Consider the following 23806-nt stretch of genomic DNA (forward strand, 5'->3'; position numbering starts at 1 on the left):
CCTGGAAACGATGCCTTATGAGGAACGGCTTAGGGAGCTGGGTATGTTTAGCCTGCAGAAGAGAAGGTTAAGGGGTGATATGATAGCCATGTTCAAATATATAAAAGGATGTCATATAGAGGAGGATGAAAGGTTGTTTTCTGCTGCTCCAGAGAAGCGGACACGGGGCAATGGATTCAAACTACAAGAAAGAAGATTCCACCTAAACATTAGGAAGAACTTCCTGACAGTAAGAGCTGTTCGACAGTGGAATTTGCTGCCAAGGAGTGTGGTGGAGTCTCCTTCTTTGGAGGTCTTTAAGCGAAGGCTTGACAGCCATCTGTCAGGAATGCTTTGATGGTGTTTCCTGCTTGGCAGGGGGTTGGACTAGATGGCCCTTGGGGTCTCTTCCAACTCTAGGATTCTATGATTCTAAGATTATATTATGTGAAAATTCCACAATGTTTGATCTGTGAAAGCTGTTTCACACATGTACATTATCATGTGATGTCTGAACTCTCGGTGAACATGCATGGGCAGACTCACTGAGAGTGATTTATAGTTACTTCTTCTTATTAAGATGTGCTTCTCTTGAGGGAACCCTAGACAACTCACTTGCAGCTTACAGAAGGTTTAGAAACAAGGCTGGGGGAGAAGCTACAGCAGCATCTACTGGTATATTGGCAGTGGGTTGGCAAGGATTCCTAGCTCCCAACTGCTTGACAATGGCAGCAACACAATGACTCCCCCGTTCCCAAATTCTACTGTGGAAATGGAAGACAGCTTCAGATGTGTAGCCAGTTCTGGTAGTCAAAAATGTCTTGGGCTCGGAATTATTTCAATCGAAGTGTATGTCTTTTGCAGATTCCACAAGCCTAAAGTCTGCATACCCTCATTTAGATTACTACAATGATCGCATTGCTCTACTGCTCCCTGCCCCCCTTCTCACGCCAATCGTTCCAGTTGATTCACATTTTCTTAGGTGACTTTGTAGCATTTCACTCTTATTGTAAAGCAATAATGGTAGTCTTGGGCTGCTATTTTGCTCCATTAAAATCAGCAGGAGTTTTAAACTTGTAGAGCGTTTTCCCTCCCTCTTTTCTAAGCTGTTAGGCCAGTGTGCCACAGCTTTTGTGCTCCAAAATAGCTACTGTGTGTATGTCTGCAGTACAAAGACTTTGGTTCCTTTAACTGCAATGTCAACAGCACACATCCAGCATGTCTTTGAGGATTACAAAGCATTTTTAACATAGCCATTATGTATGTGACACTTAATAGCTGAGCCGAAGCTCCCAAATGAGTAAAGCCTCACACCATTTTGAGATTCCTGGAAAGGGGTCAAAGCCTTACCATTGTACAACAGGAGTGGGAAATCCCTGGACAGTGAAGTAAAGCCTGACGGACATCTTCTCCCAGACTGTGTGAGACCGGAGCCGCACCAAAATTTCAGGGGCTCGGCTGATATTCTCTTCAACGGTATACCTTTCCAAAGCCATCTTCTCTTGTACCTGCAGCACAAGAGGGGAAACAAATTAAATAAGGAGGGGGTGGGGAGAACTAGGCAGTCCAGAGGACTGCAGCAAGGAAGGAGCTGGAGCAGGCCCACAAACTAAGGAAGGAACAAAGACCCTCTTACAGTACCATCCTCTGTATGGCAATTCTGTCCAGTTGTTCTCTAGCATGGAGCCTGGCTGTGCGCATCTCCTCCTCCAAAGCGGACAAGCTGGTGACAAACCGGATCCTTCTTTGTTCACTCCAGTGCTGAGACTTTTGCTCCTGAACCCTGCATGACCAGAGGAGGGGTGGGGGAAAACGGCATAAGATGGACCCATCATCAAAGCCTTCACATTGTTACTGAAACTCTACAGCGGGCAAATGAAGGCTATGAAGTTTCGTTAGCAGCATTAAGGAGAAGCAGATTCTGTACTCTGAACTATTTCCCTTCCCATGATAATGCAAGAAGAATCTTGAGGGGCAGATGCACAAGCATCCCAGCTTCTTCTCCTTCTCCTTCTCCTTCTCCTTCTCCTTCTCCTTCTCCTTCTCCTTCTCCTTCTCCTTCTTCCTTGTCTTCCTTTGCTGTGAGTGGCTCAACTAATTAGACCTTAATTGGTGCTGGCTGGAGTGGCTCCACCAATGTCACTGAGACACTTCCTTATGTGGGGCTTAGCTGAACCTTTCCACACAACCTAAGATGGTTGAAAGGGTCCTGGCAAGAGAGCAGGGCCATGGTGGCATGAACCCATTCACATTTAATATACCGTGCAATGCAATTACACTTGCACCCCTCCTTTCCTTTGAAGAGCATGTACGTTTGCAGTAAGACACATACCCCAACCACAGGGTTGGGGGCTGGCTCAAGAGCAACCAGTGAGCTAAGTATGGATTTGAACCGGGGTCTTTCCAGTCCTAACCACTGCACTACACCAGCTCTCAGATCAAAGATGGATTAACCATTAAGCAAAATAACCATCTGCTTAGGGCATCAAGGGAAGGGGGGGGGACACCACAGAAATGTTCCATTGCTGGGATTACCATGGACCATATGGTGCAGTTGAACCAAAAAAAGGCTCCCACAATAAATGGAAAAATACGTGTGTGTGTGTGTGTGTGTGTGTGTGTGTGTGTGTAATAAAGTGGGAGTATACTAAAAGAAACATCTTTTTTCCATCTTGCTGTAGGTTTCATTTCATTTCTCCAAAAAAATAAAATTTTATTCTACGGTATATTAGTGTCTATATTTTGAATTAGATATATATGGCGGCACCAAGCTCTTGGAAATGCCTCTCAGGGTCTTAATTTGGTTCTGTCTCAGATCCTTGGTGGTGGGTGCCCAATCACATAGGTTACTTAACACATGTATAGTGTGCAGCTCCATGAGGTCTGCTCACACAGTATACTGAAGGCATCTAGGGCATATACCTGCGGCCACTCTCATACTTTCCCCACCATGCCTTCAGTTGCCCTAGTTCCAAATGTTGCGTGGGGGGAAAGCATTTCAAGGAGGGCGCTGCCAAGGATGGTTCTCCAATAATATGTCCTTCAAGCTCTGTTTCAGCCTTCAAACATGCGTGGAGTGCTTTTACGAATGACACAGAGTGCCCTGTGACTTCCATCATATCTGCCAAATTGCACATACACGTTGTTCTGCTTAGCCCTGCTTCCGAAAGTGGAGGGGGGAGAAGACAGGCTGATAATGCAGTTAGCAATGCTGCTGAAATAAAATCAAGCTCTGGTGAAGTCCATCAGACTTCCTTCCTAGTAGAATTGCGTAGGATTGCACTGTGAATGTGGGTTGTTATTGGTAATTGTATTGTTGTCAGACTTTATTGCTGTTTTATGGAGTTCCCTTGTGAGGTCATGGTCCTAAAAGGAGACCTAAAAGTCTCTTTTAAAAGTCCACGGATTTTGTACAAAGAAGTGCTCTTTTCTTTCTTTGGCCTTCATTGACCCTTAGCTGTCAAAAACACTCATGTCATTACTTTAGGCCTTGAAAAAGCCCAGTTACTTTGCCCAGTTACAGAGAATGAGGTCATTGCTAGCAAGCCTCAGTCCCTTTAATTGAATCTGAAGCAAGCCAGGTCAGGGGTAGAAGGCCTCTGAATACCAGCCAATGCAGATCACAAGTGTGGAGAGTTGTGTTCTTCTTAGGTCCTGCTTATGAGCTCCTCATCTGGTTGGCCACTGTGAAAACAGGATGCTGAACTAGATGGGACTTTGGCCTGGTCCAGCAGAGCTCTTCTTAGATTCATCTGTTGAAACTGGGCTGAGGGTGGGTGCTTGGAGAGATAATAAAATGGGATTTGAGCAGCTCATTTTAGACTTTTGTTATTTTTCTGCCTGAACAGTTTTATATACCCAAGTAGATGTGCCATGGGAGATCCAACACCACGATCTCCTGTGGTCCGTTCTTTTTTTTTTTAAAAAAAAAATGCATCCTAAAGAGGCAGGGGGGACAAAACAATACCAGGCCATGGTCCTTTAGGAGGTCCTAATCTTTAATCCAGGAAGCATACTGAATTTCCCTCCCATAAGGACCACTGGGAGGGAAACTGAAAAAGGATGGAAAATGAGATAACACCAGAACCATTGGGGTAAAAATTGCCTTTTCTTCCCACCCTCAGCTTCCACCATGGGTGGTATTCTCTCTCACCCCTAACATAAGATTATTCTCCCCATTGTTCATCCTTTTTAAAATCACTGATCAGACTCCTAGAATAGATAACTAGTTTGTTGATATGGCATTGGTAGATCAAATCCTATGGATACTTCCATCTCTTCTCCATTGGGGCCACTGATTCAAAGGTGGAAAGTATCTACCGGTATCTGACGCAGTCTCTGTCTGATCCAAAGCATTCCAATGTTACCAATGCATCATGAGAGCTGATCCCAGCAGAGCAGCACAACAACGGCAACCATTCTACAAAGGTGTAATATGCAATCACATACTGGGTTTTTTTTTTTTTACATTCTGTATCCAACTCTGGACTTACTTAGAGGAGACCCACTGCAATTAATGAAGTTGCCTAACTTACATCCATTTAATTTCACTGGGTCTTCTCTGAGTAGCACACAGTTGGATACCGCCCTTAGTCCCTTGCAGCAGAATAGACAACATCTTCAAATTTAGATTTTATTATTTATACTGAGATCAGCATTCATATTCCACCCACTGTGATGTCAAGGGGCTGCCAACAGGTCACTTGGGGACCCTTAACTTGTCCGAAAGGAAGAGGGACGGTGATCTCTCTATAACTCTACCTTTCATGACATGACATGTCCATGTCCCTGGGGAGTATTTGTTGTGCAATACGTCAGTGGTCGTACAGCCACTCACACAAAACAGGAACAGGGCTGTCAGCATATTTATTACAGGAGTACATCTCTCGGCTGAAATTGAGATGTCACCTTAAGCTCCCCCGATGATAAATAGGAAGGGAAGAAGATAACTATATTATGAGTAAGTTGCCCAAACATATAGTTTTGGCCTTTAGCAAGAACTTAGTACAGTTGCTTACACTCCAAACACACACATGCATTTCAGTGCAGATTCATACTTAATCCAATTTTTAAAGTCTATTTTCAGTACTGCCATATGTCAGCTATGAGATTTACGAGACACTCAATGCTTCAGTATTCCAGACCTAATAAATTAATGAGGAGCCCGGGACACTGCAAGCGTCTTGTCATGTTGACAGTTCTGCCAACGAACCTGCTCCTCATGGGTGTTTCAGGAGGTTTTGAGAGTTCCTAATGTAGGAAATAATTTCCTTTCCTGTTTGAGGACTTCAGTGGGGAAGTAGGGAGGATGCTGTAGTCAACCATTATAAATATGCCCCAAGGCACATTTACTGGTGTGCCTGACAAAACACAATTCTTGGGTGCCAGAGACCCAAAGGCAACACATATGAAAATTGAAAGGAAAACTAGGAACTCCCTGTCAATGATCTGGATTGGAATTTCAAATCAAAATGAGAACTTCACCCTTCCTTGCTACTGCAGCTCTTGGCCATGTAAACATTTCTCTTCTATACTCATCCTCCCTCCTGCTGGTCCTCTCTTATTCCTCCTTTTGCCCTTCTCCTCTTTATTCATTTGGATCAAAAAATTTCTCCTCCAACACTCCCCTCTTATCTTGCCCTTTCTCCTGGTCTGCTGCCTTCTCAGACTCTGGTTCCTTCTCCTCCCCTTTACCTATTTCCTTCTGCTTTTCTGCCTCTCTCTGTGGCAGGGATAGAAATTTTAAAAAACAAAACCTTTGAACATTAGGCTAGTCTCTGCGCAAACACACATGCAGCCTTCTCTGTCCTCCATCCAAGGAAGAAAAGAAAAAGCATTAACAGAGTTGGACACAATGAAGCCAAAATATTCAAAGGAGGTGCAAAGCAGAGCTCATGAGGGGTATGGCCCACAGAGAGCTCCAAGGGGCAGACAGAGAGGTCTGCATCTGGCCCTCAGGCTTGAGGTTTCCAATTGGTGCTCTTAAAACCCTAGCCAATAGCATTTGCACCATTCTTAGGCAGCTCAGCCAATCAATAGGGTAGTGATTAAGGGAGGGACTATAGCTCAGTGGTAGAAGACATGCTTTGTTTGTAGAAGCTCCAAGGTTCAATCTTGGGCATCAGCAATTAAAAGGAACCTGAAGAGACAATACTGGGCTAGATGAATGAAGAAGAAGAAGAAGAAGAAGAAGAAGAAGAAGAAGAAGAAGAAGAAGAAGAAGAAGAAGAAGAAGAAGAAGAAGAAGAATTTATTTATTTATACCCCACCCCATCTGGCTGGGTTTCCCCAGCCACTCTGGGTGGCTTCCAACAGAATGTTAAAATACAATAATCTATGAAACATTAAAAGCTTCCCTAAACAGGGCTGCTTTCAGGTGTCTCCTAAAAGTCTGGTAATTGGTTTTCTCTTTGACATCTGGTGGGAGGGTGTTTCACAGGGTGGGTGCCACTACCAAGAAGGCCCTCTGCCTGGTTCCCTGTAACTTGGCTTCTCACAGCGAGGGAACTGCCAGAAGACCCTCGGCACTGGACCTCAGTGTCTGGGCAGAATGATGGGGGTGGAGACGCTCCTTCAGGTATACTGGACCGAGGCCAAATAGTCTGGCCTGGTATAAGGCAGCTTCCTAGGAATCACTGGAGTCTTTTCCACCATCACTTTCCTTACTTTTATATCTCCCGGCTGAAGAAAGCTTTACCTCATTGCCTGGGATTCGTGTAACTCCTCTTCAGATGAGATATGATGAAGTCTCCTGGCGCACAAGCGACACGTTGTCCTTCCCACGTCAGCAGGTGCAGAATAGGAAACAGCATGACTAGAAGCAGCTTGTCTGGAAGCAGCCCTTATATGCAACGCAATGATAACAACTTTTACGATAATGCAGTGTTAAGACTTCCATGTCTTTCTGGGAAAATCCAAAAACTAGTCATTGGCTGACTTGCATAAATGAAATATGTGTCAGTTTTTCTTTTGCCCAGTTGTTAAAATGGGGGGGGGGGGGAGAAGCTATCCAAATGGCAATAAAGGTCACGGTTGTTTCAGACTAGAGAGGTAACTGAATTTGAACTGAGAACCTAACAATCTCCTCTTCACTAACAGAAGCCTCTAGACAGATGCTCCAGAACTATGGTGAAGGGAAAACACAGATGGATGCAGCTCTGTGACTTTTTTTCAGAACAGGAACAATGATGGCATCTGCTGGAGGAAAAAATAACTTGAGTGGACCCGCCTTACACCATGAGGTTTTCACGTTGCTTTTGTTCAGCTTAGCATAGAAGAAGTTGGAGAAGGAGGAAAATAATCCAGCAAAGGCTGGATACTTCTTTCTCTTTCTTTGATGGGGTTCCTACTTCCTACTATCAGTTTAAATAGTAAAACTTCTTCAAAATATTATTTGTTTTTCTTTTTAAAAGCTAAATATTGCATTTCAGCTGGCTGAAAATCTTTGGTTGAAGCTCAAGGTGTTTTACAAGCTGAGCATAATCGGTGAAAAGCAAACACAGAGTTTGCTCCCAGAAGACTATGCACAGAATCACTGACATGCTGCTCCTAATAAAATGGATATACTACAATGTAACGCATTATTTGCACATGTATATAATAATGGATAAACATAGCTGCCTCCGTTTTGGACTCTTCTCAAGACACAGCTATATGGACTGTCATGGTGAGGTTGTGCACTGCAAAAAATGTATCATTACACCTCTCCCGGTTCTTCAGCATGACCTGAAGGTCACAGCTATTCCATTCACCTCTCTTAACTATTTGCACAGGGAGAAGTCAAGCTTCTCATATATCCAATATGACACCAATATTTCCAGTCAACACCAAGAGAGTGAGGCAGTTCCCATAACCCTCCAGCTTCTCATTTTTTTGTTATGGCAGGGCTACTTTAAAAACCATTTGCTGTTCAGTGAAGCATGATTGTCATTTGGTACACTGGTTTGCTATTATTATTTTATTGCAAAACTCTGTATTACTTTTCCTCCATAATCTGGTTTTGTGAGTGTGTGTGTGTGTGTGTGTGTGTATACATGTTCTTGTAAAATAAAAAAAATAAAATCTGTTGGCTCAGATGCGCATCTTAGGACTGAGCCATTTGGCCCGCCATGCACAACTTGTGCCCTGATTTTATGTACATCACAGGGTGACCTTTAACTTCTGTTAACCCTGCTAATTAATCAACCAGCAGATGGGTTGGTTGATTCAGGATACAGGCCCAATGCCTGTGCCAAAACCTGCTAACACCTGTAATCAATAAAGTTGTGTCCTCTTTAAATCCCGAGTGGTTGTCCTGTGTTTATTGTGAATTTATCATGCTTTGACCACACCACCATGGTTTCCAGCCAGACCCAGAAGTATGGCACTTACCTTCTTGCTGAATATTCCTGAACCAAATACCTCGTCTGAATATTGCGATAGGACTGGTCAAAGTGCTTGTGCCTCCTTTGGTAGAATGGCACTATAGACGACATCTTGGAATCTGCTACCACTCACTGCTCCTGTGAATTAAACAGTGACAATCATGTTCACCTGGGGCTTTCAGAACCTTTGTTGTTTCTCTTAAATTCTGGGGCTTGAATGGGCAACAACAAATCATGTTAGACTACTCTGTCAATTAACATGATGGAAGATACTAACAAATATATGAACTGAATATTTAGGATCATGTGCTAGGAGACATGGACAAGCCCTATGCATGTTTACTTGCAGGTAAGCCACACTGCATTCAGTGAGATGTACTACCACACAAAAGGTACAGGTGGGTTGGGAAACCTATGACCCTCTGGATATTGTTGGGCTGCAACTTCTGTTATCCTTGACATTTGTCCCAAGCTGGCTGAGGCTGATAGAGAACGTCTGGAGAACCACTGGTTCCTCATCCCTTTCATATGGAATTGAATTATCGAGATGAATGCACATGGGCCACTTTGGAACTGGCCTCAATCTCACATCACTTAACTTCTCAACACTTAGTGTCTACAATGAAAAACATGGCATTTGAACTGACAGTAGCTGATGCAAAATTTTCACGACAGCAAGTCATCTCGGAAGCATCATTCACATGTGCATATTACAATGCTATAGTCCAGGGAGCTTAGCTTTTTTTAGTCAAGGACTGCAATGAACTGTTGTCCACCCTCCAGAGGCCACATGTCAAAGTGGATGTGATGAGATCTAATGGCTTCCCCCATCAGCTATTTTACACTCTTTCGAATCATTTAGGTAAAGGTAAAGGGACCCCTGACTATTAGGTCCAGTTGCGGATGACTCTGGGGTTGCGGCACTCATCTTGCTTTACTGGCTGAGGGAGCCGGTGTACAGCTTCCGGGTTATGTGGCCAGCATGACTAAGCCGCTTCTGGCGAACCAGAGCAGTGCATAGAAACACCGTTTACCTTCCTGCTGGAGCGGTACCTATTTATCTACTTGCACTTCATGCTTTTGAACTGCTAGGTTGGCAGGAGCAGGGACCAAGCAATGAGAGCTCACCCCATCGCAGGAACTTGAACCGCCAACCTTCTGATCGGCAAGCCCTAGGCTCTGTGGTTTAGACCACAGCACCACCCATGTCCCTTCAAATCATTTATCCATTATTAAATTCAGTTAAAATGTGCTTATGTTATTTATTGATTTAAATTTGTATGCCATCCTTCATCCAAAGATCACAGGGCAGTTCACAACATAAATGACATTTTTATTTTATTTATTGAGAAAATTGTTTGGTATCATGGTATTACATCAAGAATCAGTATTTTAGCAGAAATTAAAAAATGACAAGTGGGGCTACAGCAGATCTTTTTGTGAGGGGAGAGGCTGGATAAGGCCTGCAGGCTAGCCACCCACTACTATAATCAGTAGCCCCAATCCACCTAAAGACTGGAAGCTTACAGACTCTTACCTGGGAATAATCCTCACTGACTACAATGAATAGGCACAGAATTGGTCTACAGGTTCCACTGAAAGCAATAGAACATAAGGTCATCTGCTACCATCTAGCTGGATCAGGGCTGCCTACAGTAATAATGAACATGCATGCAAGGCACCCAACCTTCATGGGGCCATTTCAAATATTAAAGCCATGGCTTGCCAGGTGAGGGAGGGAGGGAGGGCGGAGGAAAATCTTTGTGTCCCTTTGAGAAAGTGGTAGCTGACCCAAGTCCCTTTGGGGTTCAACCTTCATTGAAGGAGGCATTCAGAGAGGCAAACAACCAGACACCGAGCCTGCAAAGGCAGCTGCATGGTCCAGAAGGGACAAGGTTTATTAAGAGAGTGACACTGGCAACAACCCAAAATGTAAAATGCATTTCCAAACTGACCATATTTATATCCTGGCAGAGTCATTGCTCGATTAGCACATTATAACTTTGCTCCATTCGACATATGTCAGAAATTGGTACGGCCTCCTCGTGGGTGTCTCTTTCTGCTTAGACAGATAAATTAACTCTTTCTTACCCAAGAGGCCCATATTTCTGATTAAATTAATTGTTTTATGTTCACGGGGTTTTAGCCCAAAAGGTTTCATCTCGGGAGGGGGAGGGGCCTCAGTGTTTTTTTCCATATATTGTTTCTGTGGTTGTTACAATTTATATACTGCCCTTCATCCAAAGATCACAGGGTGGTTCACAGCATAAAATACAAAATGAGGACACAAATGCATAATAAAATAAGAGCAAAGAGCAAAAGCAATCCAATAACACTCCCCACACACAATATAACAGCCAATTCTGAATAATTGCGGCTCACGTCTACAATTAATGTGACAAAATAATATCAGTTCTGGTTTGCCTGCACAAGTTTCATGCTTTTTCCAACAGTGAAGTACTTTCCACCCAAGAAATGTATTATATTTTAGTTGCCCTTATAACATTCAAAGGCAGAGGATTTTGTCTCACCTCTAGCTAATATAAATTTTGTGGGGTGAATAAGACATTTAAATTACATAGAGCATTTGGGAATCTTTTAGGAATATTATTTGCTTTTCTTCTCATAGCAATCGAGAGGGGCGGTACAGCTTTGCTATTTCAGTAATGTCATATTTTGAGGGAAGTCGATATATGTATGGAATGTGCACAAAACTTTGTATAAAGAGAAAAAATGAAGAAGAAAGGGGGAAATGTTGTATTGGCCGAGGAGTATATTTGCTGTTATCCCTCAGATGGTAATTAAGAGTTTTGTGCATTATGAAAAATAGTTTGGATGTGTGATAACTTTTATGTAAGTATAGGTATTCTTCTATGTATTATTATGGTTTTCTTTTGTTTTTTCCTTGTTGGTGTGTGTTTGTCAGTTGTTTGTTTTTTGTTATTGTCGTTGTGTTTTTTTTCTTTTTTTCCCCTTCTCTGTAAAAATGAAAAATAAATAAATAAATAAAATTTAAACATAAAAATTTTGTCATATTTTGAATGGTTGACCATTCTCTGTTGTTGAACTCTTCTCCAGAAACACCATCACTACATCTTATCAAGCAATGATCCATTGTTCTCTATTAAGCAGCGGGTCACTGAAGGGACATTATAAAGGCAAACATCATCAGAGCCTGTCTCAGCTGGACTGCCTCCTCCCTCCCCTACAGGGATGTTCTTACCATCATAGAACAGCCCGACCACTGGACAATAACTGGCAGAGCCTCCAGGATTTCAGGCAAGGTTTTCTTCCCAGCCCTACCTGAAGATGCAGGGACCTTCTGCATTCAAAGCAAATGCTCTGCTACTGAGCTACACTCCTCCCTCTTCAGTAGTCCTATGGAAAGTTTTCTAGGAGGAAGAAAAATACCGGCAATGGCCACCTCAAAGTCTCCTCTAGCTGGACTTTCTCTCTACCCCACCATCACCACCAAGGTCACCTAACATCAACTCCTCTGTGAGCAGGGTCCTGATGATTTTTTGTATCTTGATATTGTTTATTGTGGGGTCTTTTTTTAAAAAATAAAATAATAATGGCACTCACAGGTCACTTTGGATCAATTTCTTTTCTTAAAGCTGGAATATAAATCATTGCAATAAATACACACTAGTCTTCTGTCTATTGCCATACCCCTTCAGATGCCTCAGAGTTCCATGAGCATTGAGGTTAAATTCGTCCACACTCCTTGCCGTATGGAACAGTATTCTAATTTCCACAAGCTTCAACTTCGTTGAAACAGTCTCAGTTTGCAGCAAGGCACTCCCACCTCAGGAGATTATTGCTTCATCTTTCTCAGTACAGAAAAATGCTCAGTCGTCAGCTAGCCTGAACCCACCCATAGCTTTGTCTACTTTGAGCTGCTGGAGGAAGGAACCTGGGACCTGGATTTGGAACAACTGCCGAGTGTCAAAGGAAAGGACACAAGCAGGTCCTTCCACACTGGTGTTTTGTTGAGGTTGTTTTCTACGGCATGTTATTGACACAAAGCCTCTCCGCTTCCCCGAGGGGAGGGGTTGTGAACGGGTCTCACTTCCTGCACTTCACAGGGGGCGTGGATGGCCCACTGTGTCACCGGGAGTCCTGGGCCTGCATCATGCCCTCAGCCAGCCAATCCAGCTGGCTGGGGGATGTGGTTTGCCGCTCTTAAGCGAACGTGGGACCATGGCTCAGCCTGTTGGAGTGAAGTATGGTCTGTTTGGATCCAGTGCCTAAGCCAATATCACTCACATTCTGTAACCAATAAAGTTATGGCCATTTTTAGCCCATTAACCTAAAATACTGATGTCCGTGTGTCTTATTTCATCATAAAGCAGGGGACGGGGCCTTGACTCACGATAATAGTGCCTTAGTGGTGGATTTGTTCTGATTCAGTTTGCTACATCTGAATTTCTATTCAGAGAGCTAAGGGTGCGACAAAATTGGGATGAAAATAAAACTGCACAATTCCATATAAAACATTGTGGGATTTCAGCTGGAAGCTATGGGATAAGCACTGGTTGGGAATGAAGCAGTATGGCTGTCCCAAGACATTTACAGGTGCAAACAGTACTAACAGGGTCATTTGTGCCCACCCAGATAGCACCACAAGCACTACTCATTCTGAATGTGCAATAAAAATGGTGTCTGCAGAGCCACTAAAGGAAATATGCCTTCCAGTTGTCATCTGTCAGAAGCCAGCCTCTTGTTTTTCTTTCTTTCTTTTTACAAAGGAAGGGAAATTCTATTAAGTCGGAATGATAGCTCACTCACGAAAACCCCGTGCTTTATAAATGATGCATTATTTCACATATTCGCCTCACCTTTCCGTCACCCCCTTCCCTCTTAAGTCTCATCTGTGTTCAGATGATGAGTCTTCAGGAAGGGGGCTTGTCGTTTTTAATTCCCTGCAAAGCACTCGGCTTATTTTAAGTGCTGTTTAAATCACCGTCGTCATAATGCCTGGTTGGGTTTGGGCATGAGTGATGTGGGAAAGCTTCTGGAAGCAACGTCGCCCGCCGCTTTCCGACTGTGGGAGACTTCCCACTGAATTAGCATTAAGCTCATTCCCAGGCATTAAAAGAATCCCCTGTGCTAGCACAAACCCTGTCTATTTCTGCTTAGTCAAAATCCAGCTGACTACTTTTTGTGAGGATGTAGTGTCCTGGCCAAACCCTAGTGCACATGGTTGCATCCTGCCTGTTCAAAGTCCACCTGAAATTGTAATTGGATGGAAGAGGTCCTCACTTCCTGTCCTAAGTGTGTGGGTCACGCTGCTATAAGGAGTGGGACATACATAGCATTCCCCACTAGAGGTGATTGGATTACAGAGGTGGCCAAAGTCAGGTCATGAATTACACATGCACAGTGAGAGGATTAAGCTGGCACATGGAAAACATCTTTTTTGCCTTTCTCTCTCACCTTAATGAGATACCTGCACAGAGATGCTTTCGCACATTGCACATTCAAGTTCCAGAAATGGGACAGAAGTGTGTGCACACATACATCATTAATTTTATGCACCTACAGACTCGATGGAAAAACAAAGCAGAAGGAAACCTTCTCTCAACCTTTTTCCTCCCTTCTCTCGCACAAGCAAATGTCTCCCCAAGACCATACCCTCAAAGGATAAAGTCCCCTCTCCTCTTTGCCCTGAACTTGGAAACAGAGTTCATGGAAGCCATGGAGGCAGCTGACAACAGCACCTGAGATTTGGTGTGGCTCCTTGCCCCATCCTTCTGCTTACATCCCACCAGTGCATCCCACTGCCCGCAGGGATTGGCTAAGCAAGGGGAGTTGCCTTGGGTAGCCTTCTGCATCATTTGCTGGAAACTGATCAAACCTCCTACACTCAGTCCATGTGTGTCCATCTGCCTTTTTTATTTTGGTGAGCATAGAAGTTGGGTTTGACACACCCACACCTGCATATTATCCAAAACTCAGCAACCATTTTGGCTATCCATACTTATATAGAACAAATCAGTTAAGAGTATCTAAATGGTTACAGGTTACATACTGTATGTTAGGAAGCAGTTGCTCAGGAACACATTCATTATCTCGGGTGGATAACCTGTGCCCACCCACACACCCCAAGATGCTGTTGTACTCCAGCTCTCATCAGTCCCAGCCAGGATGGACAATAGATGGGGTGAGGCAAATTGTAGCCCAGCAACATCAGGAGACCCTACATTTATCCACCCTTGCCTTACCTGTAGAACTTCATATACATATATTTCTTACTCTAATCTGAATAATGCATAGGATCATTTTATCGGAAGGCTCTGATTTCTGAAGTATCTAGCAAGCTGCAAAACCTCTAAAATTGCAACTAGTTACTGTTACATTCCAATCTACCCCCTTTTAACAATCTTACGTATTTTGCATTCTGTAACTTTTTACTCTTATGGTTGCTCACAAAAGTAAGTTAACTACAATCAAGCGTGCTGACAAACTGCTGCAAATCATGGCCATCTTGGTCCCAGAAATCCATGGCAATGTGATATGGAGGCATCTGAAAGTTTTATCACTTAGGTCGCAGTCCTCTAAAGTCCCAGGGGACGGAGGACTTTTCAGGTCTCCTTTTCCATGGATGGAAGGAGAGGGCTGCCCTCAAAGAGAGAGGGAGAAATCTGCTTTTGCCAGCTTCCTACTTGTGGTTGCAGAAAAGACCTCCTCTGGTGCTTCTCCAACATCAAGCTCTAACATTGGAGGGGACAATGGTGTGCAGGGCCTTCTCAGGGCATTTTGCTGCCTGTGGTGGATCAGCAAACAGTTCCCTATTACCAACCCCAAGTAAGCATATATAGTACCAAGACCTCCCAAGTTATTTTGACACCTGAAAACCCCATACACACATTTTCCTTTCCCTGACAGTAAAAAAATAATGCAGTGACAAACTAAATAATAAACACTTTGTTGCCCCTTTCATGACACCCAAAATCTGCTGCCTGGGGTGTATGTCTCATTCTGCCTCACAGTAGGGCAAACCCTGAAAAGTAGACCTAACAATGACAGAAGAGGCTGTGGCTTGGTAGCCCTTCCTTTCTCACAACCTGCCCTGGAGTGGTGGTGGGGGGGATTGTGTCATTGGGAGAAATGGGAAGGGAAGGTTTTTGGAACAGCAAAAAGCAACAAAAGGCCAAATCACAAGAGGGGAGAGTTGTCACCCCCCCTCCTCCTTTCCAGCATTGCATAGTAAAAGGTAGCCCTTCTGCATTGGTTTCTCCCCTCCCCATAGGAATGCTCTGCCAACTCTCTGCATAGAAAAGGGACTTGTAGCAGATGCCCTGTTAAGCCTGAAGATCCAAAACGCACTTTGAAGACACCCTGACCTTTTCATTGGATAGTAAAGAATGTGAAACGAGTGAGATAGCGAAAGGGAGTCCGTTCCAAACATTTCAGCTTCTATTATCCCGTCCTACGGCACCTCCATTGACTCGTGTGCCTCCTTCGTCTAACTCCACTGTTGCCTTCTAGCAGGCATCATTTCCAGAGCAAAGAAAAATAAGATTTCCAAAAGCTTTTCCTTCCACTCTCATTCTCTCACCAGTCATGCAGAGGGGCTGGCCAAAAGGCACAAGCAGTAAATACTCGACAATATCAACAGACAGAATTCCGTCTTTTAAGAAGTAGGATTTGAAATATACGGCAAACTCTAATTTAATGGATGTTTTCTGCCAACAGCTTTTCCCTTTCTTTCTTTTTGTTCAGTTTGTTATTCCTAGACAAATACGTGCTACGTCTTTTGCCCAGCATCTAATGTCTTCAAACTGAAGGAAATAAATATGAAGAAATCATAAACACGGAAATAAATAAACATGAATGCAGTTGCATATGTTTAGCTCAAGGGAAATCTATTCTGTTCAAGACCAAGAGTCCAGTACTGTATTCCTTTCACTGATGTGCATGTTAAACTCCTATTCAGGTGTTGGACTCTAAGGCTGCAGTTCGTGGCTGCTTAAGTCTTATTGGCTTCAATGAAGTTTAAGCAGCCTGTGTGCAGGATTGTGGCCTTGGAGGATGCAAAACAAAGTTGAAAAGAATGTTTTTTTTAAAAAAAATAGCCCAGTTTTTTCCCCAGTTCTTAGACTGAGAAGTCATCACTTTCACAGAGAAGGTGGGAGAGGAAATATATTTTCTCCAAATCTGAATAATGCATATTAAAAAAAAAAAATGAGCACAGACTTACCTAGAGAGGTGTCAAAATGGCAATGCAGAGAGGAAGGACAGTCTAACCCAGCTTACCAAGCCCTAGGCTGAGGAAAACAAAAATAATGTCTAACTCTAAGGGGAGGCTACTGCCCCCTTCCCTCCCATTTATGGGCAGCTAGGATGCTATATATAGAATCAATTTAGTTGCTCTCACAAACCAGTGATGTGTCTAATAAGCATTAAAACTATGATTTAAGTTAAATGAGTATTTACAAGTGGCCATATTTTGAAAGCTTTTTGGTACGATTGCATGATCCTTAAACATGAAAATTAATTGTTGGCATACATTTAAAGTTTTTATTATTTATTATATGCAAAAAAGGTAATAAGGGAGAACTAAAAAAATGATTTTGTAAAAAATAAACACCCACTTAATAGCCAATAGGTAGTTATTTTGCACAGATAATGGTTAAAAAGACCAACGAACAGTCATTAGGTTTTAAAATCTTTTTAGTGCCGACATGAGATCTTCCCTGGTGCCCGGAGCTGTAAATTGATCCTCCCCAAAGTCTCCTTAAGGGCTGCCTGGATTATAAAAAAACATTGTTGCCATATGTTAAGCCATATCATCTACGTTTAAAAAAAGCTTGTTAACATGGGAAGAAATCCATGCCAGCTCTAACTCTGATTCATCCTGCCTCCTGGGTCAGTTGCCAGGCCTTCAGTATAGCTAACTTGCTTGAAGTCCCAAAGAGCGTCTGTCTGCTAGACAAAACTTCCTAGGAAATATTTATATAAAGTTGCATGCAACTAAGTTAGACTCAGAATAGATTCAATGAAATTAATGGACCCACCTTAGGCAAGTCCATTCATTTCAATAGAGTAGGACTATCATGGGATACCATCCATAGTGTGTGTAATGCACAACAACAACAACAACAACAACAACAACAACAACAACAACAGATTGTGCAAATGGAAATGAATAAGTAAAACAATGGGCTATGTTGAATCAGCAAAACTAACAGCTAGCGTAAGAGAATTTAATGATGACTTTTGAAGAATGGAAACCCTTTTCGGATTATTTGAAGAAATATTACAATATCAAGAACCCGTGACCAGGTTTTGAACTAAGAGCAAGAGAAAGAATTTGAGATTATTGTGTTCTGATTATGATTGAAAAAGGAATAAAGATATGGTGCAGCAAGGGTGGAGATAAGAATAACATCGCGGGAAATGGGTTGGGAAGTCAAAAATAGAAAATATTTTTTAAATACATATGTATTGGAATTTTATGTGCAATTTTTGGAAAACATTACGGAAAAGAAAAAAAAGATTGTGCAATTGAAGAAAGCAGTAAGGAAAGACTCGGGAAACAGTGGCTACAATGGACATCCAATGGTGTCACTCAGCTGACTGGGAAGCTTCCATCAGTGGAAGAGAAGCAATTTTCTACTATTTTCCCAACACACACACACATACACACACACACACACACACAATCTGTTCTGGAAGGTCCCTCACCTATCTGGAACAGAGTTTGATGGAGTGGAGCCTTCAGTGGCGAGGGGGAAGTGAAGGAAATGGTTTCTTCCCTGTTCCACAGATGGAAGCCTTACTGTCAGCTGAACAACAACATTAGATACAATTCTAAGGTTATAAAGCCCCACTAATTTTAAAATGTACAGCTGTGAAGCACAAGCTTAAAGCTGCCGTGTTAAACTGCTATTCAGAATTGAGTCAGGGAGGTTTACTTCTGTGTAAACCTAGCCAGGTTTGGGCTGCAGACTCCCTTATTTAAATCAGTTGCAAGTCTTAAAAGTGCTTTGGTTGGGCTGTGCCCAGGGATAGCTTGGCAGTGGAAAAGGGGCAAAAATAAATGCCCATTTAGCCTTTCATACTTGATTTCAAAGTAACAAGATACTATCATTTCATAAGTAATACACGATGGTTGTTTGTGGTATCTAGCATACAAGTAAACAAAATGATGCCCCCTTGAAAATCAAAATGAATGCTCTATCCGAATGCTCTATCTATTTTCCGGGATTTCTCACCCTTTTAGGATTGTGATAATGTGCCTCACACTATGAACAAACACCACCAAGAGACACCAAATATGCGGGCACGCCATTTAATCGAGGCACAGAGCACATGATGCACAGCTGAGTGGTATCATCACAAGTAGCTATGGGTGGAATCAAAGGTTGTGACCCAAACAACAATACAATGCATGCAGCAGAGCTTCTGAAACCTGCTTACTGACAGCTGTTTGCTTCTCTCCCAAACAAAAACAGGGGATCACTGGGAGAAATAATGGCTGTGGTCCCACAACCAAAGAAACAGCTTCTTTGGTCCCAGCCCAGAAAGTTCTACACATCACTGTTTGCTCCTGAAAGCATAAGTGCAGTGCCATATATATGGTGAGCTCCCCCAACCCCTGGATGCCATGCAAGTTGGCCCAGGCAAATCCCACACAGCTTTTGCTAATGGTAGCAGCATAATAATAATAATAATAATAATAATAACAACAACAACAACAACAACAACAACAACAACAACAACAACAACAACAACAACAACAACAACAACATTTATACCCCACCCATCTGGCTGGGTTTCCCCAGCCACTCTGGGCAGCTCCCAACAGAATATTAAAAACACTATACAGCATTAAACATTAAAAGCTCCCCTAAACAGGGCTGCCTTCAGATGTCTTCTAAAAGTCAGATAGCTGTTTATTTCCTTGACATCGGATGGGAGGGCGTTCCACAGGGAGGGCGCCACTACTGAGAAGGCCCTCTGCCTGGTTCTCTGTAACCTCACTTCTCGCATTGATGGAACTGTCAGAAGGCCCTTGGCGCTGGACCTCAGTGTCTGAGCTGAACGATGGGGATGGAGACGCTCCTTCAGCTATATTAGATTTAGGGTGGTGTGGGTGGTTCCCCCGCACAGGACACCAAGTCAAGGGGACACCAAATTGAGAAGATCTATAATGGAGCAGATCCATTTTGGGGTGCCAATTGTTGGCTTCGCAAGTTCCCTAGTCTAACTATGCACTGTGTGGGAAAAGTACTTTCTTTAATCACAAATGTCATCATGGTGAATCTGATGGTGATTGTTCAGATAAATATGAGCATTCTTGCATTAGGGGACAGAGTAAAACATCTGCTGTACACATGTGACCTTTCTGCTCACATCTATTGGTGGCATTCATCACCAACACCATATTGTAAGCAGGATCAGACCTTCTGTCTCAATCCATATATGTCACCATTGCAGCACAGAAACCATTTCTCTGTGGTCTATTTTCATGTGGAGCTGAATTTCTATATAAAAGCATCACATGGTCAGCCAAATGATGTGATTTTAGGGAAGGGTACAGGCGAAAAGATGGATGGTGGGTGAGAACATAGCAAGGGAGAGAAATGATCTGATTTGGTCCACGAATGAGATCTCCCCTCTTTTCCCACATAGTCTCCATACGCTATTTCCATCATGCTAGTCAGTTAAATATTCTATATATTGCCAGAAATAGAATAGGATCTGTGCCAGAAGAGCACTTTGAGACTTGAGGTAATTAAATAGCTTTCTGAATATTGGCTGTCAGTCGCCTGCTTAACTGACTATGAACCATATCTGCAAACCCACACCGACTCTTTGGAGTGAAGAGGGAATTGGGAAGGAAAAATAGTTTTGGTTTTAAAGAAAATCCATATAAAAATTAATACTTAAATACTTCCCAGCTCTTCCTCTGATTGCTGTGCAGTGTGCAGGGAAGGAGGGGCAGACCCCTCCTTCCCAGCTCAATGTAGAGCGGGGGGGGCGGGGAGGAAAGAACAGCATCTCTGCAGCCGCCCCTAGCCTCTCGCCGTGTTCAGCAAACGGAGAGCAAGTGGCAGTGAGAGGCAGGGGCGGAAGCCGCTTGCCCTCCGCTTGCTCCTCCCCAGCACGCTGAAAAGCAAGCGCCAGGGAGGAGCAAGTGGAGGGCGAGTGGTAGCGAGTGGTGGGGGTGGGGTGGGGGTGGGCAGTGTCGGTGGCAGATGGGACCAGCGGCCCAAAAGGAGCCATTTCAGCTGCTGGTCCAGCCACCCCGCCCCCCGCCTTCGCTCCATAAGATGCACAGACATTTCCCCTTACTTTTTAGGAGGGGGAAACTGTGTCTTATGGAGCGAAAAATACGGTCATATGTGCAGTGCGGGCACAGTGGAAGATCTGATCTGAAATCTCTGCCGCTGTGCACACACCACCTCAAGCACCGCACAGCTTTCCCCCTCTGTAACCACCAGCAATGTTGAGCATTGCGAAACCAGGTAAGCAACAGCATTCTACCCACATCACCCTGCCACCGGCTACTATAATAATATATCCCAGCCACCCTGGGCGGCTCCCAACAGAATATTGAAAACATGATAAAATATCAAACATTAAAAACTTCCCTTCAGGTGTCTTCTAAAAGACATCTGAACCTCAGCGCTGGACCTCAGTGTCCGGGCTGAACGATGGGGGTGGAGATGCTCCTTCGGGTATACTGGGTCAAGGCCATTTATTACCGGTGCACAGTGTGTATTTCTAAATATATTCCCCCCTAAAGCACGCATTTCCATGCACACTTTGGTACTTTTTAATTTCTTTGAGCCAAGAACGGTACTGCAAAATTCAAAGGAGTCCAACACCCGAAGAATAATTGCATTACAACGTACACATTAGTCTGATAAGTGCAAATCAAGTCGGTTGACTTCAAAATGAGGACCGAGCACCTTTAGTGCCGATGATGTTCTCTGAATCACTGATTATATATGCTCAAAGTAATTTTTCGATCAACAGGAGGGTAACTCGTTGTGCAGCTTTAGCATATAGGCTGCCTGCCCTACATGATATACCATAAGCTTTTATGGCTTGTTTTCAAGTACATAATGTTTTCCACAACCCATAGCAATGGGTTTGCTCTAGAAAAACAAGCGCATGCCCAAGAGTGTCTTAATGATTTCTTTTAGGTCAAGGCAACAGAGACATGTAAGGAACAGTATGCCTTGAAGCTCTGTCCTGCTCCAAGCTTCTGGATAGCTCACACTCTGCATTTCTCTTTTGGGTAGTACAGCATGTTCTCCCTCCAGTGTTGTTAGGTCAGCTTTATGCGTGTTGACATATTAGAGCAGCTTCTAAAGCAAGAAAATCAGGGTGACATAGGTCCTAGAATACAAAACCTGTGAGGAAAGGCTGAAGCACCATTTTATTAAACTTGGTATTAAAAGATGGGGGAAGGGGAGCAATTGTAAATTTTGCAATAAAGGTAAAGGTAAAGGTGACCATTACGTCCAGTTGTGTCCGACTCTGGGGTTGCGGCGCTCATCTCATGTTACTGAGTGAGGGAGCCAGCGTACAGCTTCCGGGTCATGTGGCCAGCATGACAAAGCCGCTTCTGGCGAACCAGAGCAGCGCACGGAAACGCCATTTACCTTCCCGCTGGAGCGGTACCTATTTATCTACTTGCACTTTGACGTGCTTTCAAACTGCTAGGTGGGCAGGAGCGGGGACTGAGCAACGGGAGCTCACCCTGTTGCAGGGATTCGAACCACCGACCTTCTGATCAGCAAGCCCTAGGCTCTGTGGTTTAACCCACATATGCTTTAATTGCTGCTGTTGTTCTTTAAAAAATGGTTTTAAATTCAATGTGGCCTATGCCACAAATGTTTTTCCACAGATTTTTACTAGCAGTCACTGACTAGATATGGTCAACTGCCAAAAAAACCCAAAAAACATTAATTTCCTCCTCCCCTGAGTCAGTTCAAATACCTGAGTGCAAATTGCAGTCTATATTCATCTCCGTTTACAACCACTAAGTGTGATTGACAGGCAGGGCATTTTCCCCAAAGCTACCCAGTGTGTTTTGGGTCTGATCAGGGATTCAATATCCAAACCCAACACTTCATTTAATGCATCACACTCACTTCGTTTCATATTTGCATCTCCATCCCTTTTAATACTTTGTACTGCAGTGAGGAAATGAGTGATTTAATACCTACAGGCTGGGCACAGCTATTGGCCCAAGAAGGCTGAACAAATAAAAACCCTCCATCTGGTCAGCAGGGTTATCCCAGCCGTCTCTTCGCATGAAGGGCAGTGTGCCAATATTTTCAGAAAGGTCATTTCAGTCTCGGCCCTCCAACCCACAACAGCCAGTTCATGTGGCACATCTGAAAAGGCAATCACTTCATTCCCAGATGAAGGCGCAGTGGCAAGTTTACCTTTCCTCCAATCTTGAATGTAAAGAGAGAGTGATTATATAAATCAAGTCTGATGGGTGTGCAGGGACAGACTGAGAGGTTACTTGTAGGACACTGCTCAGTGTCTAGTCATGCAAAGAAAACTCAGAAGTAAGTCTTGCTGAGGTCAATGGGGCATATTGTCAGATATGTGCATGTACAGGTAAGGATGAGGAAGGGAGGGGTGTGATTCAGTTCACATTTAAAGGCTAGCTTACTACACTTGTGATCTCCAAAACAATATGCAAACTGAAATACAGCCATCTTCCAAGAGTCACACTCTTTTGCAAAGAGGTTCGTCACCCAAGTAAAGTGTACAAAAATGCATGTATCAGGTAACAAATCAATAGAATCCCTTTACCATATCTTGTTAAATTGCCCTTTATACATTGTTCCCCGATCAAGGATTCTGAGTTCAATCATTCTGGAAAGTGTTGCTAAACCACCTGAATTGCATCTAGCTTATCTACTCCAGGACATTGACTCTTATAGAACATTACAGGTTGCCAGATTCCTGATTTCAGTTCTTTCATATAAAAGACTTCATGGAATGCTTCATGACTATTAAAAAATCTAGTAAACTCTATGCTCCATCTTTATCTTTAAGGCCATAATACGGTACATCTAGAGATTGTAAGTAATGCGAAGGAGATTATGCGTTGAAATATTTTAGTTGATATTTTAGAATGTAAAATGCTGTTTTTATTTATTGATTTGTTTTACCTTGTGGGCTTATAGCCGAATAAAGTATTATCTATCTATCATGTATCAGGGTAAAATGTGTGTGTGTGTGTGTGTGTGTGTACATTTACTATAGAAAACACGGTACAATAATGAATTAGATTAAGTGGAATTGCTTTACAAAAATGTGCATATTAGACAAAATTACAGACAAAAAATTACATTAGGAGTAACTCAGACTAAAATGCTAATAAATTTTCTTGAGAGCTTCCAATGGGCATCTGGTTGGCTACTATGAGAACAAGATGCAGAACTAGATGGGCCATTGGTCTGATTTAGCGGGCTTCCTGC

At 43.2% G+C, this 23806-nt stretch overlaps 1 protein-coding gene across 1 annotated transcript in view; it reads right to left on the reverse strand.

The window, feature by feature from the left end:
• MYOM2 (myomesin 2) overlaps window positions 1-16673 on the reverse strand; it is a 77970-nt gene extending 61297 nt beyond the window's left edge. Inside the window, exons 1-5 of the mRNA XM_033142997.1 lie at window positions 16549-16673; window positions 8350-8480; window positions 6677-6820; window positions 1621-1762; window positions 1330-1487 (exon numbers count right to left, since the gene is read on the reverse strand). Of these exons, the coding sequence (XP_032998888.1) occupies window positions 1330-1487; window positions 1621-1762; window positions 6677-6820; window positions 8350-8453 (548 nt within the window). The 5' untranslated portion in view covers window positions 8454-8480; window positions 16549-16673. The remainder of the gene's footprint in view (window positions 1-1329; window positions 1488-1620; window positions 1763-6676; window positions 6821-8349; window positions 8481-16548) is intronic.
• Window positions 16674-23806: the final 7133 nt, after the last annotated feature.

This window comes from Lacerta agilis, chromosome 3 (genome assembly GCF_009819535.1).
Source record: "Lacerta agilis isolate rLacAgi1 chromosome 3, rLacAgi1.pri, whole genome shotgun sequence".
Lineage (NCBI taxonomy): Eukaryota > Metazoa > Chordata > Lepidosauria > Squamata > Lacertidae > Lacerta > Lacerta agilis.